General features: G+C 45.5%; 1 protein-coding gene across 5 annotated transcripts in view; it reads right to left on the bottom strand.

Annotated features, from left to right (window-relative positions):
* Nucleotides 1–1,186: 1,186 nt before the first annotated feature.
* Nucleotides 1,187–14,585, bottom strand: part of SAE1 (SUMO1 activating enzyme subunit 1) — a 72,133-nt gene continuing 58,734 nt past the window's right edge. For 2 of the 5 annotated variants that reach the window (XM_029204575.1, XM_029204606.1), the window contains 3 exons: nucleotides 13,177–13,321; nucleotides 6,986–7,039; nucleotides 1,187–5,923 (listed from right to left, as the gene is read on the bottom strand). In XM_029204575.1, the coding sequence (XP_029060408.1) occupies nucleotides 5,644–5,923; nucleotides 6,986–7,039; nucleotides 13,177–13,321 (479 nt within the window). In that variant the 3' untranslated portion in view covers nucleotides 1,187–5,643. The remainder of the gene's footprint in view (nucleotides 5,924–6,985; nucleotides 7,040–13,176; nucleotides 13,322–14,585) is intronic. The other 3 variants (XM_029204595.1, XM_029204615.1, XM_029204586.1) reach the window with 3 other exon arrangements.

Raw genomic sequence — 14,585 nt, 5'->3', positions numbered from 1 at the left:
CCAGATTCCCAAGGGATCCTTTCGGGATCACTCAATCTCTGCCATTACAGGTACAGGGGTGGAAAAGTTTGAAAAGCTTCAGAGAAGATTCAACAATTTTGTTTTTAATCCATGCAGACCCACCTGCTCCCCCTTGTGACCAAGGCCCCACATTGCAAAGTAAAGTGTGTAATTAGCTCAAATTTTCTAAGACCCTGCAAGACTCATGCAAGGATTCCCTGACTCAACACTAATAGGGCCCAGAAAGGGGCAGCTCCAAAAATGCAGCCCTAGCTTCACCTAGGGTGGGAGCAGAGGTGACCAGGCGGGTTGGGGGAATTGAGTTCTTCCTCTCAAGAGGAGATCAGTTTTTTTTTCACTGACTGCAACAGGGCTGAAATAGGAAAGGAGCTGATTTATTCATTCAAACCAGCCAGAGGATTTACATCGTGGAAAAGCCAAGTGAGGGTAAGGAGACTTGGAACATGCTGCTGAGTCAAGACAAACCTGGCGCTCCAACGACTGCTCTGACCCGTCCAGCTGTGGGACTTGGGGCATTTTACTTAATATCACTTAACTGTTATGAGACCATCGCTCACTTTTTTAAAAATTAAATTTATATTATTTATTTTTGGCTGCGTTGGGTCCTCGTTGCTGTGCGTGGGCTTTCTCCAGTCGCAGTGAGCGGGGGCTACTCTTTGCCGCGGTGCGTGGGCTTCTCATTGTGGTGGCTTCTCTTCTTGCGGAGCACGGGCTCTAGAGTGCAGGGGCTTCACTAGTTGTGGCGTGTGGGCTCAGTAGTTGCAGCGTGTGGGCTCAGCAGTTGTGGCACACGGGCTTAGTTGCTCCGAAGCACGTGGAATCTTAGCGGAGCAGGGCTCGAACCCCTATCCCCTGCATTGGCAGGCAGATTCTTAACTATCACTCACTTTTACTCCTTTTCCACGATTATTACAAGTGCTATCCCTGAGAACAGCCACTACTTAACTGAATTATTCAACAGACAATAAGAATCAGAAGCTTCTGCATGCTAGAATATGAGCACTCTAACTCTTGTTGCATTGCCCAGGAATGGTGACGGAGGGGAGGATCTTTGTGTCATGTTAAAGCATCCAGGGACATTTCTTCAGGTTTAGGCAATTGATAGGATCGCTCCCTGTCAGAGGAAGAAGTTTCTAATGTGGAAGAAAAACAAGCAAATCCTAAAGCAAATAACTTTATTTCAATCATTCCTTTTTAAAGAACCAAGGAAATATAGAAAATATAAAAAAAACATGAACAGCTGCAATTCAGGGGGGTAAATGAAGGGCCGATACAGCCCTTAACACGCGACAGCCTCCAGAGCGAGGGTCGGCACGGCGTCGGAGTGGGGCTCCGTGGGAAGGGCAGGCTCCTCTGTCCCAGCTCACGGCCAAGGAGTCAGAATCCCCAGGGGGTGGGACCAGGGAATCTGCCTTTTTAAAACGAGCTTTCCCGCTAATATTCCATTTGCAAGGTCTCACCCTCATACCCAAGAGGACTTGGTGATATTTCCTCTCGTCCAAAATCCAGGCTGGAACTCAACTAATCCTCAACTAAAACTCAAGAATAGCACACCAGATGCCACCTGTTGTTTTTCAGAGTCTCAAACTTTGGAGGAAATACATTCCGCCTGCCATGTTTTATCCTCTCTAAGGGCACCTGTCTGCATTTGGAACTGTGGTTCCACTAGTGTTTCATCAGTCCTAGGCCTTACTCCCCACCTGAAGTCATGCTCCTCTCTGTGTGACATCAGGCGGGGACTAAGGCCAAGAAGATGGCAAGAGGCTCCTAAGCAACAAGGCGTGCTGGTTCCTGGCCGGGGGGACTGGTGACGCCGCGACGAGGAGTCAGAGGGGGCTGTCCGGTGCTGGCCGCGCAGGCCTGGGACGGGAACGGCGACAGCCAGGACCTACGCCCCTTGCTTAGCAGCCACTGGTGCTTAGAAGCAGTACATCTGTATGACCTCACTGCTCACAGGAAATGGTTCGTATTGGTTCAATGACTTCACTTTTCCCTCGCCTGGAGAGGGCCTTCACGGGGGAAGGGGACAGGGATCACATGTGGGCATGCCGCAGGGCAGCATCACCAGGGCTGCCAAGTCTTGGGTTCACTTGGGGCCAAGGCACTCCACAATCCCGTTCCCCTTCATGCCATCAAAGAAGAAGAAGTTGTTGTGAGGAGGGTCCCTTTGAGACAGGGCCTGGGGAGCAAAACAAGAAGAGGGTTCAGCTCAAGTGCTTTAAAAGGGATAAAATGGAGAAAAGAGAATAAACCCCCAAACTGAAATCTTCTAAAAGCAACATGGGCAGTGGTTCGCAAGAGACGTTGATTTTGCTCCCCAGGGGCTATCTGGCTATGTTGGGAAACATTTCTGATTGTAATTGTCATGTCCCTTTGCTCTGTCCCTTACCAGCTGTGTGTCCTTGAGCAGATCATTTAGCCTCTCTGACCTTTACTTTCCCCATGTAAAATGAAAATAACAAATGTTTTATCCTAGGGATTAAAAAAGATGCTGTACCTCAAATATCTAAAACAATGCCTAACATGGAGAAGCACCGCTTGGCTAACGGCAGTAACAATTATTTATGACTATTCAACTGAGAAAGGCACTGATTCATTCCAACACGTCTGAGGCTGCAGCCTCCGTCACCTAGGGGGACACTCACCGATGCAGAAGCGGTGCTTCCACGAGAAGGCAGTGCTGCCTGCCCTCCACAGGACAGGACAGGGCTGGGGTCCAGAGGGCCTGGGACATACCAGTCAGCCATGAAAATGATGATTATCTCGTGGGGTTAACAGAAGTTCACAGCACTGTTATAGATGCAGTTAAGAGTCCCTGAAATTACATGCTGAATCATGTGTGTACCTGTGTGTACTGGGAAAGGTCCATAGGCGATAGTGGACATTTTCAACGCAAGAAGGGTTACTGTTTAAAGAGGAAGACATCACCTACGCAGACTGCTAGGCAGGGTGTCAAGGTTTCCGGGATCACCATGCTGTCATCCCTAAGGCAGGACCTCCTTTACAAGGTCGGGAGTGTGCTCTAAACATCCCGAACCTCTCCTCCTTGGACCGAGTGCCAATCCCAATCCACTTTCTCATCTGTAAAATGGAAACAATTATACCTATTCCAAGTGGTTATTCTGGAAATAACCATTCTTCTGAGGAAAATGTATTGAGCATCTACTCTGTGTCAGGTATTGTGCTAGATATTAAGGATTCTGAAGTCCCTCCCTGCCTGGGGCTTGGATCAGAGGTTTGCTTCTCTGGGCTGGCATATGAAATGGCAAATAAATGGCCCCTGCCTGCTAGGGCCCCTGGTGAGTAGGAAATGCGATCAAGCTTGTAACGTGTCGGGCATGTAGTAAATTCTCAATAACTGGGAGCTGCTATGACTAACGGGGGCCAGAGGTCCTTTCCCAATAGCTGAGGCCCCAAGCACTCAGCCAGGGGGAAGGGCCCAAGAGCCCACAGGTGGATCTTAGGCCCGAGAACCCGAGTTCCAGGAGATGCTACAAGGCGTTTTCACGTGGAGCCTGATAAGGCTGCTGCTGTCACTCTCACCTCTAGTACTCTAGGTGGGGAGACCGACCGCGGACAGTGGGGAGAGAAAAGAAGGATGATTAAACCCAAGGAAGCGGGACATGACAGAGGACATGGATCATGGATAGAACATGTGGTGTCTGGAATGATGCAAGGAAGGAGGGAAACAAAGATGCTTCCAAGGGAACAGACTTATACATTTGCCCCCCCATCTTCCGATGTTCACTTTTTACGGGTGGTCAGATGGTCCCACCAGGGAAAAGGGGGAGGTCCACGGCCCTCAGATTGCAGGCCTTTACCGCCAGCTGGCCGAAGCTGAAACGATGTTAAGTAAGGGGGAGTGGTGGGGACAAGACAGCAGGGCATGGGGTGAACATGGGGCAAAAGGTAAAGTGCTTCCCAAGCAAGACGGGGGTAGGAGGAGATTCCAAACACACCCAGCAACCAAGAATGCAGAGTACTCTGGCTATCTGGGATAAACAGAAACAAGATGCTGGGCAACAGCTGTCCCCTGCAGGCAGGAAGGAGGGGGCTGCACTAGAGGTTAGGACTGGGATGCAGAGAAGCCCCTGCACACAATGGGGTCAGGGCCACCTGCCTGACCCACAATCTCCATCCCACATGAAAAACTCAGGGAGCAGCTTCTCAATGGGAGGTATGGAGGTGAGGCTAAGGGTGCAAGGATGGTGGCCCCGGGTCCACACAGAGCCCTGCCGGACGGGAGGGCCTTTAGGGAGGGCACCTGAGGCCTGATGGCAGAGCACAGGCTCAGAAACCAGATGGCAGGGGCTTGAGTCCTGGCTTCGCCGCTTCTCTGCACCTCAGTGCCTTCTTCATACAGGAGGGATCACCAGCTCCTACCTCTTGGGTTGTTGTAAGGATCAAATGAGTCTACCCACGTAGGGAACATGGTCTCTGTGCAGTAGGTACGTATGAGCTTTCAATAAATATCTCCTATTGTTGTCGTCACTGTAGGCTACAAAAAATATATGATGTTCCCATTCCCCCCCTTATTTTTCACTGTACTCTTTCCTGCCAAGACTCTCTATAGGCAGCCTCAGAATCCTTCTCAACACAGTCCTCTGGGCAGCCAACTTCTCAGACTGGGGACACAGCTGAACTTTTTTATCAGTCTGGGTTAAGCAGAAGGCATGAGCGAGAAAGCAGGCACAGCATCCCATGCTTCTCCTCTTCTCCTCTGTACCTCCTCGGTGCTCACCCCTACTGCCTATGACTTAGAAAGTTAGATTTAGGGAAACAACTGATCCACAGAGAAGGATCAGGAAAGAAGAGAGAAAAAAAAGGCCTTGAGAGGATGGTGGGACCATCAAATTGAGTCAAATGTTTCCAGAGCAGGACAAAGTAGTGAGAGCTGGTCTCCAAATCGTCCTCCTAAGCTCAAACCTGACATGTAAATGGACGTGGAGAATTATTTGACCAGGCACAACTCTGCCCCATGAAAGAAAAGGACACCCCATCACTGCAAGTCCACTAAAGCAGTTAAGAACCTGCAAAAGGCAAATTCAATATCTTTGGGCAAAGATCAAAAGTCCCCAAAGAAAGTAAAATACATTTGGGGGTATGCTATAGTTCTGGCAACTCAAACGTTCCAGAAGAGACTCAAACGTTCCAGAAGAGACTCAAAAGGCTGTGCTAGTTACTTGGTTACCCCATGACCCTACATGAAATGCTTCCCTTCTGAGAGGGACAACGACACCTGCCTAATGTGGGCACAGGTCACCCTGGATAGAGCCTTGGGGGCTCCTGGCACACTGCACAGGCTCCACTGGTACTGATCTCCCCTTGCTCTATACACGCCTATGGTGTGTGCAGTAACAAGAGGGTGCTTTGACGCCATGGCCATGTGTGGAGGGAAACCATGAGGCAGAGGTGGAGAAGCACGGGTCGTGGAATCCCTTCTCTGGACCTCAGTGTCACCCCTTAAATGGGGGTCAGGACAGTGCCCATTTCATAGAGCTGCAAAGGCAGAATGCCTGACAAATATCATAAGTGCCAGATGACTGGCTGGTATAGTCAGGGGACGGTGGGCAGCACCTCACGGGCTCTTTGTCCAGCTCTGAGTAGGCAGGCACTCAAAGATCATTTGCCGCAGGCCCACCTAGATGGGCTGGAGAGAAGAGGATGGGGTGGAAAAAGGAAGGAAGGAAGAGAATGGGGAGGGCAGGAGACAGGGTGAGTGGAGTCAGAGAAACCAGGCAGCTCTCTAAGACAGTCCTGGGTTCTCTCTGTTGGCACATCCAAGGTCATGGTGCGGAGGGTCAGCGATTTTCTACGCCAGTGACTTTTTACCTTCACAATTTCCTGGGCCAGGATCCCTCCAACCACTGCACACACTGGGGCCATCTCAGAGAAGCAGTACCTAAAAGAGAAGACAAATGAAATGGCGCACTGAGGAACAGGAAGGCTGGTAAGGACATCTGGAAAAGGTCAGTAGTAGGTTCACCTGAATGAAAACATCTCCTACCAGGAGGAGTCAATTCAGACAGCAATGCGAATGCTGGCAACTAGGCGTGAAAATTAAATCTGATCCAGGTTAGTAGGTGGCTGGGAATGACCTCTGAACCTTGGCAGGCAAGAATTGTTTCACAACTTTTTTTTTTTTTTTTTTAAGTTAAAGGAAAGGCTATATCTGTGTGTCCTAAAAATAAAGTCCTACAAATATCAGATGTTTCAGTGCCCTGGTCACATTCTCGCAATTCTCTCCTGACCCACATGGGCAGTGGGTTCTATATGCTCTTCCCAGACAGATGTCAGGAGCAGGCCTGTGTTAACATGCAGGAGGCACAGGAAAGTTGGGGCCTGAGATTAAAGCACGGGAGCAGAAAAGAGCCTTCACTACCCACGTAGCTACCCACCCTTCTGGGCCAGGATGGGTATCCAGAGGAGAAATTTTAGCTAATATTGTCACCTGCCCCAATTACCCATCCTGGACAGCCGAACGCCTTCTCCCCCCACCTCCCCAGAGGAAGCATGCCTCGCCAGTTCCCATCCCTGAACACAAAGGGGTTTTTTAAATGAGCAAATTGAGGTGCAGGCAAGTTAAGAGGAAAGCTTCCCTACGGAACCCTACCACGAGGAGACCACCTCCTGTCTTCTTGGTTTGGTACACACCCTTCTAGACATTTTTAAAAGGGCACATATCTAAACATATATAATTTAAAACCCAAGTCATAGCAGCTGTTATTCATTGTGCCCTGTAACCTACTGATGGATATTTAAGCGGTTCAACATTGTGACCATACATCTTGGCAGTGGTGTCCAAACAATTCCTTATGGCAAATTCCAAAATACAGAATTGTTGAGTCCTGACACATTGTGCCAAAATGCCCTCCAGAAAGGCTATCTATACCCATTCAGCTCACATCAACTGTGCTTGGGGATGCCCATCTCCTCACCCCCTGGCCGGGCCCAGCACTCCCACCTGTCCATCCACAGAGGCAGCTCTTCCTCCCGCGTACCAAGGTCCACTGCAGAACTATAAAATACACAGAGAACTATGCCAGAGCGAAACTAGTCACCATAATTCTACTACTCAAAGACAGTCAAATGTGGGAATATCTTTCCTTTAAAAAAAAACTCACAGGGCTTCCCTGGTGGCGCAGTGGTTGAGAGTCTGCCTGCTGATGCAGGGGACACGGGTTTATGCCCCGGTCCGGGAAGATCCCACATGCCGCGGAGCGGCTGGGCCTGTGGGCCGTGGCCGCTGGGCCTGTGCATCCGGAGCCTGTGCTCCGCAACGGGAGAGGCCACAGCAGTGAGAGGCCCACGTACCGAAAAAAGAAAAAAAAAAAAAAATTCACTTACATTCTATGTGATCGTACTATACAAATTTAACATTCTGCTTTTTTAAAATCATCTTAACAAAATGCTAGCAAACCAAACCAGCAACATATAGACACATGATCACTTCAACAGACACAGAAAAAGCATGAGACAAAATCCAGCACCTCTTCAAGATAAAAACACTCAACAAACTGGGTAAACTGATAAAGGGCGTCTACGAAAAATCCACAGCTAACATCTTACTTAATGGCAAAAGACTGAAAGATCAGGAACAAAACAAGGATGTCTGCTATCACCACTTCTATTCAACATTGTGCTGGAGATTCTAGCCAGGGCATTTAAGGAAGGAAGGAAAAAGAAATAAGGGGCATCCAGACTGGAAAGAAGAAGTAATATATATATTCACATAGATGACATGATCTGGTATACAGAAAATTCTAAGGAAACCACAGAAAAATTATTTGAACTATTAAATTCAGCAAGGCTGCAGAAGACAAGATTAACATACAAAAATCAATCTATTTCTATACATGAGCAATGAACATCCTTAAAATGAAATTAAGAATTTGATTTACAATAGCATCCAACAGAATAAAATATTTCAGAATAAATTTAACAATAAATGTGTAAAACTTATACTCTGAAGACTATAAAACATTGTTGAAAGAAATAAAAGACCTAAATAAATGGAAAGATATCCCCAGGCTCATGGATCAGAAGACTTAATATTGTTAAGATGGCAGTACTCTCCAAATGCTACTGGGACAACTGGGTCTCTAAAGGCAAAAGAATTAATGTGGACCCCTACTTCACATCATGTACAAAGGTTAATTCAAAAATGGATCACAAAAAAAAAAAAAAAAAAAAAATGGATCACAGACCTATATGCAAAAGCTAAAACTGTAAAACTCTTCAGACGGGAACATACATGTAAAAATGGGGGCAAAAAAGATAAATTATATTTCATAAAAGTTAAACATTTCCACTTCAAAGGATACTATCAGGAAAGTGAACAGACAACCCACAGAATGGGAGAAAATTTTTACAAATCATGTATCTGACAAAAGGACTTGTATCCAGGGACCCCTTACAATTTAACAATAAAAAGATAACCCAATTTAAGAATGGGCAAATGATCTAAATAAACATTTCTCTAAAAACATACACAAATGGCCAGTAGGCACATGAAAAGATGCTCTACATCATTAGTCATTAGGGAAATGCAAATCAAAACCACAGTGAGATGCAACTTATTACCCACTAACACTGAAACAGACAGACAATAACACTTGTCGGCAAGGATGTGGAGAAACTGGAATCTGGATAAAGTGCTGGTGGGATAGTAAAGTGGTGTGCCCACTGTGAAAGAGAGTTCAAATTGTTAAACAGTTACCATATGAGCCATCAATTCCACCCTTTGGTATACATATCCAAGAGAAATGAAAACTTATGTTCACACAAAAACACATGAATGTTTATAGTGGCTTTACTCATAATTGCCAAAAACTGGGGACAACCCAAATGTCCTTCATCTGGTGCATCAACTGTGGTACATCCATACAGTGGACTACTGCTCGCAATAAGAAGAAATGAGCTATCGATTCGTACAACGTGGATGAATCTCAAAGGTATTAGGCTAAGGGAAAGAAGCCAGACTTGAAAAGACTACACATGCTGTATGATTCTATTGAAAAAGGCAGAACTACAGGGACAGAGAACAGGTCAGTGGTTGCAGGTAGGGAAGGGACTGATTACTCCAAGGCAGCATGAGGGAATTTGGCAGTGTGTGTGTGTGTGTGTGTGTGTGTGTGTGTGTGTGTGTGTGTGTGAGTGTGTGAGTGTGTGTGTGTGTGTGTGTGTGTCAAAACTTTCCTGTATCTTGTTTGTAGTGGTAGTTACACAACTCTGTGTCTTCATAAAATTTTATGGAACTTTAAAACAAATAACTCACAGAACTGCATAACAAAAAAGAATAAATTTGACTGTATGTAAATTAAAAAAATAAAACCAAAACACGATGAGGAAACAAGAACAAATTTCACTGTATAAGTCTAAATAATAAAAACTAAACAAGACAAAAACAAGCATCATCTCAAGACATAATCAGACAAGTTCAGAATATGGGATATTCTACAAATATAACTGGCCTGGACTCCTAAAAAAAAAAAAAAAAAAGGCGGTAAACTGTTCTAGATCAGGAGTTGGAAAACTTTCTTTGTAAAGAACCAGACATTAACATTCTGCTTTAAAGCCAAATAATTTTTTGGCTTTATAGGCCATATGGTCTCTGTTTAAACTCTTTGTAAAAACTCTACAAAAGCTGTCACAAATAATACACAAATGAGTAGGTGTGGAATAAAACTTTATTTACAAAAGCAGGTGGCAAGCCACAGTTTGCCAACTCCCAGATTAAAAGAAGCACAGAACCAAATGCAACAGATGAACTCTGATGCATTCTTAAGCATCATGTCATCATTCTGCCCCCTCCCCAAAATGAAAAAACAAAATTAACAACTGAATCTAACTGAGTGGTATATAGATGTTTACTACTGTTCACTATTCTTTCCGTTTTTCTGTATGCTTGACATTTTTCATATCATTTTTAATCTGTGTATTTGCATTTGCTCTGTAATATTAACTCTCTAATGCCTTTCCAATTTCTCTTTCTTATAAATATGATAATGAATATCTTCTGTACATAAGTATTTGCTCACATTATTTCTTTCGGGTATAGTCTCATTATCAAGGAGCAGAATTACTGGGCTAAAGAGGGAACACTTAAATGACTCTCGATACTTATTTCCAAACTGCCTCCTTAAAAGGTTGTACCTTTTCCCATCATGCTTACTAACAATGAATATGTTTTTTTTAATCTACAAAGGATTTTTTTTGATTTTACATATTCTCTGATAGAAAATATATAAGAAAATATAATAACAAATTCAGTGATTTTCTCTGGTTAATGGAATTATGAGTAATTTTCATTTTCCTCTTTTTAAATTGTTTTTTATAACTTTTATAAAATTTTTAAAGGTTACTTTCCATTCAGTTATTACAAAATATTAGCTATACATGGTGCAGCCAAAAAAAATAAATAAATACTGGCTATATTCCCCGTGTTGTACAATACATCCTTGAGCCTGTCTCATACCCAATAGTCTGTGCCTCCACTCCTCCTCATTTTCATCTTTGAATTTACTCCACACGATCTGATTTTTCCATAATATATATATATATTATCTCTGAAACTTAAAAACCAGTAAGTTCACAAAAGGACAAATATTGTATAATTCCACTTATACAAGATACGTAGAACAATCAAATTCATAGAGACAGAAAGTAGAATAGAGGTTACCAGGGGCTGGGGCAGCACAATGGGAAGTTAGTGTTTGACAGGGACAGAGTTTCAGTTTGGGGTGATGAAAAAGTACTGGAGGTGGATAATAGTGACAGGCACACAACAATGTGAATGTACTTAATGCCACTGGCCTGTCCCTTTACGAATGGTTAAAATGGCATAATTTATGTTGTGTGTATTTCACCACAATAAAAAAAAAATTTAAAAACAGTAAAAGTTATATTACACGTACAAATTATGAATGTTCATCATAAGTGTTTATAATAGTGAAAAACTATAAGTAACTCACATGGCCACCAATAAGGTAATGGCTAAATAAATAACCATATGGCAGACAATGAAACAGGCAGCACAAGTGAAGTTATGGATCTGTATTTGTGACACAAACAGGTCCATGATATGCTGGAAAAAGAAGGCTATCACATGAAAAGTACAATCTCATCTTGATATTTAAAAAGAGAAAAAACCTGAATAAATACACATACTGATGTCTGTGAGGCTAAACCCCCAAATTAAACCCCAAGTTAGCAGTGGCCACTTCTCACTGGGAGGACTATGGATGATCCTTTTCTTCCCTTTTATATTTGCTGGCAATGGGCATCTGTTACTTTCATAATCAGAAAAGCAATAAAGCTCTCTGAAAAGAGAATAAATAACATAACATGAAGGGACAGGACAAGCAGGTCACAGACAGATGAGGGAAATGGAGACTTGGGCACAGCTTTCCCTACTCAAGTAAGCACACCCTGCTCGGAGCTGGCAGTGGGTAATTTGTGAGGGTAGCTCAGCTGCCAGACGGCGGCTCATTTCCTTGCTGCATCCCTATCCCATCTCCACCAGCCTCATCTCCACCAGCCACAGACGGACTTCGAGAGGCCGTCAACCACCTCTTACTTAAAAGGCAATAGAGAGGGAGCGCCTGAGCACACGAGGCGTAGTCACGGGAAAGTGGTTTCTGCAAAGGGGTAGGGGGGACACACTTTGGAGAGGAAGCTAGTCGGCAGCTAGTCCGGCTGTTAGCAGTTAGGCTGTGGCTTTCTCCTTCTGGGAAGCGGGGCCTCTGCCACTGGCTGGCGATGCAGAGGCAGGCCGTTCATCACTCTAAACACCCAAATCAGTCACTTGGCGGCACGCTCAGGCCCGGCACGCGGCACTGGGTGTGCTCGGTGGCCCTGCGGCCTGGCTACGTCTACTGAATCTGGAGCCCTGCAGAGCCTGCCCGCCTCCTGCCATGAAGGGCAGAGCAGGCACCACTTGCTCCTCCACTAAGAGAAGTGTGCCTGCTGTTAGCCCGAAACAGGGACCCCATCCCAGCCTGCAGTGTCATCAGCCCCGACCTCCCAGTGCTAATTTACAAAAGCACCTTGTAGACAGCTGCCTCTTTCTGGCTGAGGGCCCGGCAGGGGATTCAAAGCCCACTGCCGGTCTTAAATCGGCTGAGGTTTGCTAGTGTCTAAGTGAGGATCCCAGCCATGAGTGAAGAAGGAAAGGACTAGGGAACGAAGGGACTCCGATCCACTTTATTGCTGAAAAGGAACCAAGGTACTGTGCTGTTATCAGCGATTAGCAGTGTGGTGAGATCTTGGTTGGCTACTTACTAAAACCTTGGACAAGTGACTATCTTTCTGAGTCTCAGTTTCTTCATTTAACTGAGAAGAAAATAATAATACACACTTCGAGGATTATTGTAACAATTAAACATGGCCGTATTGGTAAAGCACAGAAAGTCTTCAATACGTGGTGCTGTTGTTATTAGCTGTATAACCTCATACTAGTCACTGAACTTCTCTGAGCTCTAAATTAACTTTTCTTCTCCTATAAAATGGGCTGTTGTCAAGAGAGAGCATGTACAGAAAGCAACTACCACAATGCCTGGTATTATAACAGCTGCTCAGTAAATTCTAGCCATCATTATTACTGCTACAAGCTGGAGCACAGCAAAGCAGTTTAGGGAGTCCCCCAAATACACCGAAAGAGAGTGAGAGTAATGAGATGACCCCAGAACTCCTTGGAAGGGGTTCCTGACCCAGTCTCCCTTTGGACTGATCCAATCAAATCCTAAACCTGACTGTGTATAAGAGCAAAAGACTGGTCGCCTAAGGTGAAAGCATCCCAGCACCTAAGGTGAGGACACTGGGACAGGGATGCCTTTGCTGCTGAGGGCATAAACTGATAGGTCATCAGTGGAGGGCAATGGGGCAATATCTACCAAATGATAAACCCATTCTTCTGACCCCGCCACTCCATTTATCGTGCAGTTATACCTGCACACATACAAGGTCACCTCGATTTTTCATATGCTGCTGTTATACCAACAGAAGGACAGAGGGCCACAGGAGGTGGCAGAATGTGGCAAAGGAGGCTCTCCTCAGGGCTTTCGGTCTTAATAAAGCATCTCCCCAAATTAAGGCAAATACTGAAAACAGACATTAATCAATCCAGGCTAAACTGTGATAAGTACTGAGACCAACCTGACAAAGTCTTCAGGAAGCAGGTCAGGATTAACACCCAGGGAGTCAAGCACATCGTTTCGAATCTGGAGCAACAACTCAGAATCTTCCCCGAAGGTATCAGAATTAGGATCTCTTCCTTTATCTGTGCGGAACTTCAGGAGCACTGGAAAAGGAAGAAGACAGGTTAAAAAGCAAGTCTTTTCACAACCTACAGACTGGGAGAAAATATTTGCAAATAATGTGACCAAAAATGGCTTAATTTCTAAAATATACAAACAGCTCATACAACTCAACAACGAAAAAACAAACAACCCAATCAAAAAATGGGCAGAAGACCTAAATAGACATTTCTCCAGAGAAGACATACAGATGGCCAACAGGCTCATGAACATCACTAATTATTGGGGAAATGCAAATCAAAACTACAATGAGGTACCACCTCACACAGGTCAGAATGGCCATCATAAAGAAAATCTACAGGGCCTCCCTGGTGGCGCAGTGGTTGAGAGTCCGCCTGCCGATGCAGGGGACACGGGTTCGTGCCCCGGTCCGGGAAGATCCCACATGCCGCAGAGCGGCTAGGCCCGTGTGCCACGGCCGCTGAGCCTGCATGTCCAGAGCCTGTGCTCCGCAACGGGAGAGGCCACAACAGTGAGAGGCCCGCGTACCGAAAAAAAAAAAAAAAAAAAAAATCTACAAATAACAAATGCTGAAGAGAGTGTGGAGAAAAGGGAATCCTCCTACACTGTTGGTGGGAATGTAAACTGGTGCAGCCATTATGGAGAACAGTGTGAAGCTTCCTCAAAAAACTAAAAACAGGGCTTCCCTGGTGGTGCAGTGGTTGAGAGTCCGCCTGCCGATGCAGGGGACGCAGGTTCGTGTCCCGGTCCGGGAAGATCCCACATGCCCCGGAGCGGCTGGGCCCGTGAGCCATGGCCGCTGAGCCTGCGCGTCCGGAGCCTGTGCTCCGCTACGGGAGAGGCCGCAACAGTGAGAGGCCTGCGTACCGCAAAAAAAAAAAAAACTAAAAACAGAGTTGCCATATGATCCAGCAATCCCACTCCTAGGCATATATCCAGACAAAACTATAATTCAAAAAGATACACGCATCCCTATGTTCACAGCAGCACTATTTACGATAGCCAAGACACGGGAACAACCTAAATGTCCATCGACAGATGACTGGATAAAGAAGATGTGATATATATATATATACAATGGAATACTACTCAGCCGTAAAAAGAATGAAATAGGCGGTGCAGTGGTTAAGAATCCGCCTGCTGATGTGGGGGACACAGGTTCGAGCCCTGGTCCAGGAAGATCCCGCATGCTGCAGAGCAACTAAGCCTGTGTGCCACAACTACTGAGCCCACGCGCCACAACTACTGAAGCCCGCGCACCTAGAGCCCGTGCTCCACAACAAGAGA

The sequence above is a fragment of the Monodon monoceros genome, unplaced genomic scaffold (genome assembly GCF_005190385.1).
Source record: "Monodon monoceros isolate NGI ecotype Baffin Bay Population unplaced genomic scaffold, NGI_Narwhal_1 Super_Scaffold_10, whole genome shotgun sequence".
Lineage (NCBI taxonomy): Eukaryota > Metazoa > Chordata > Mammalia > Artiodactyla > Monodontidae > Monodon > Monodon monoceros.
The sequence above is the reverse complement of the archived record's forward strand: the minus strand, read 5'-3'. Positions and strand labels throughout refer to the sequence as shown.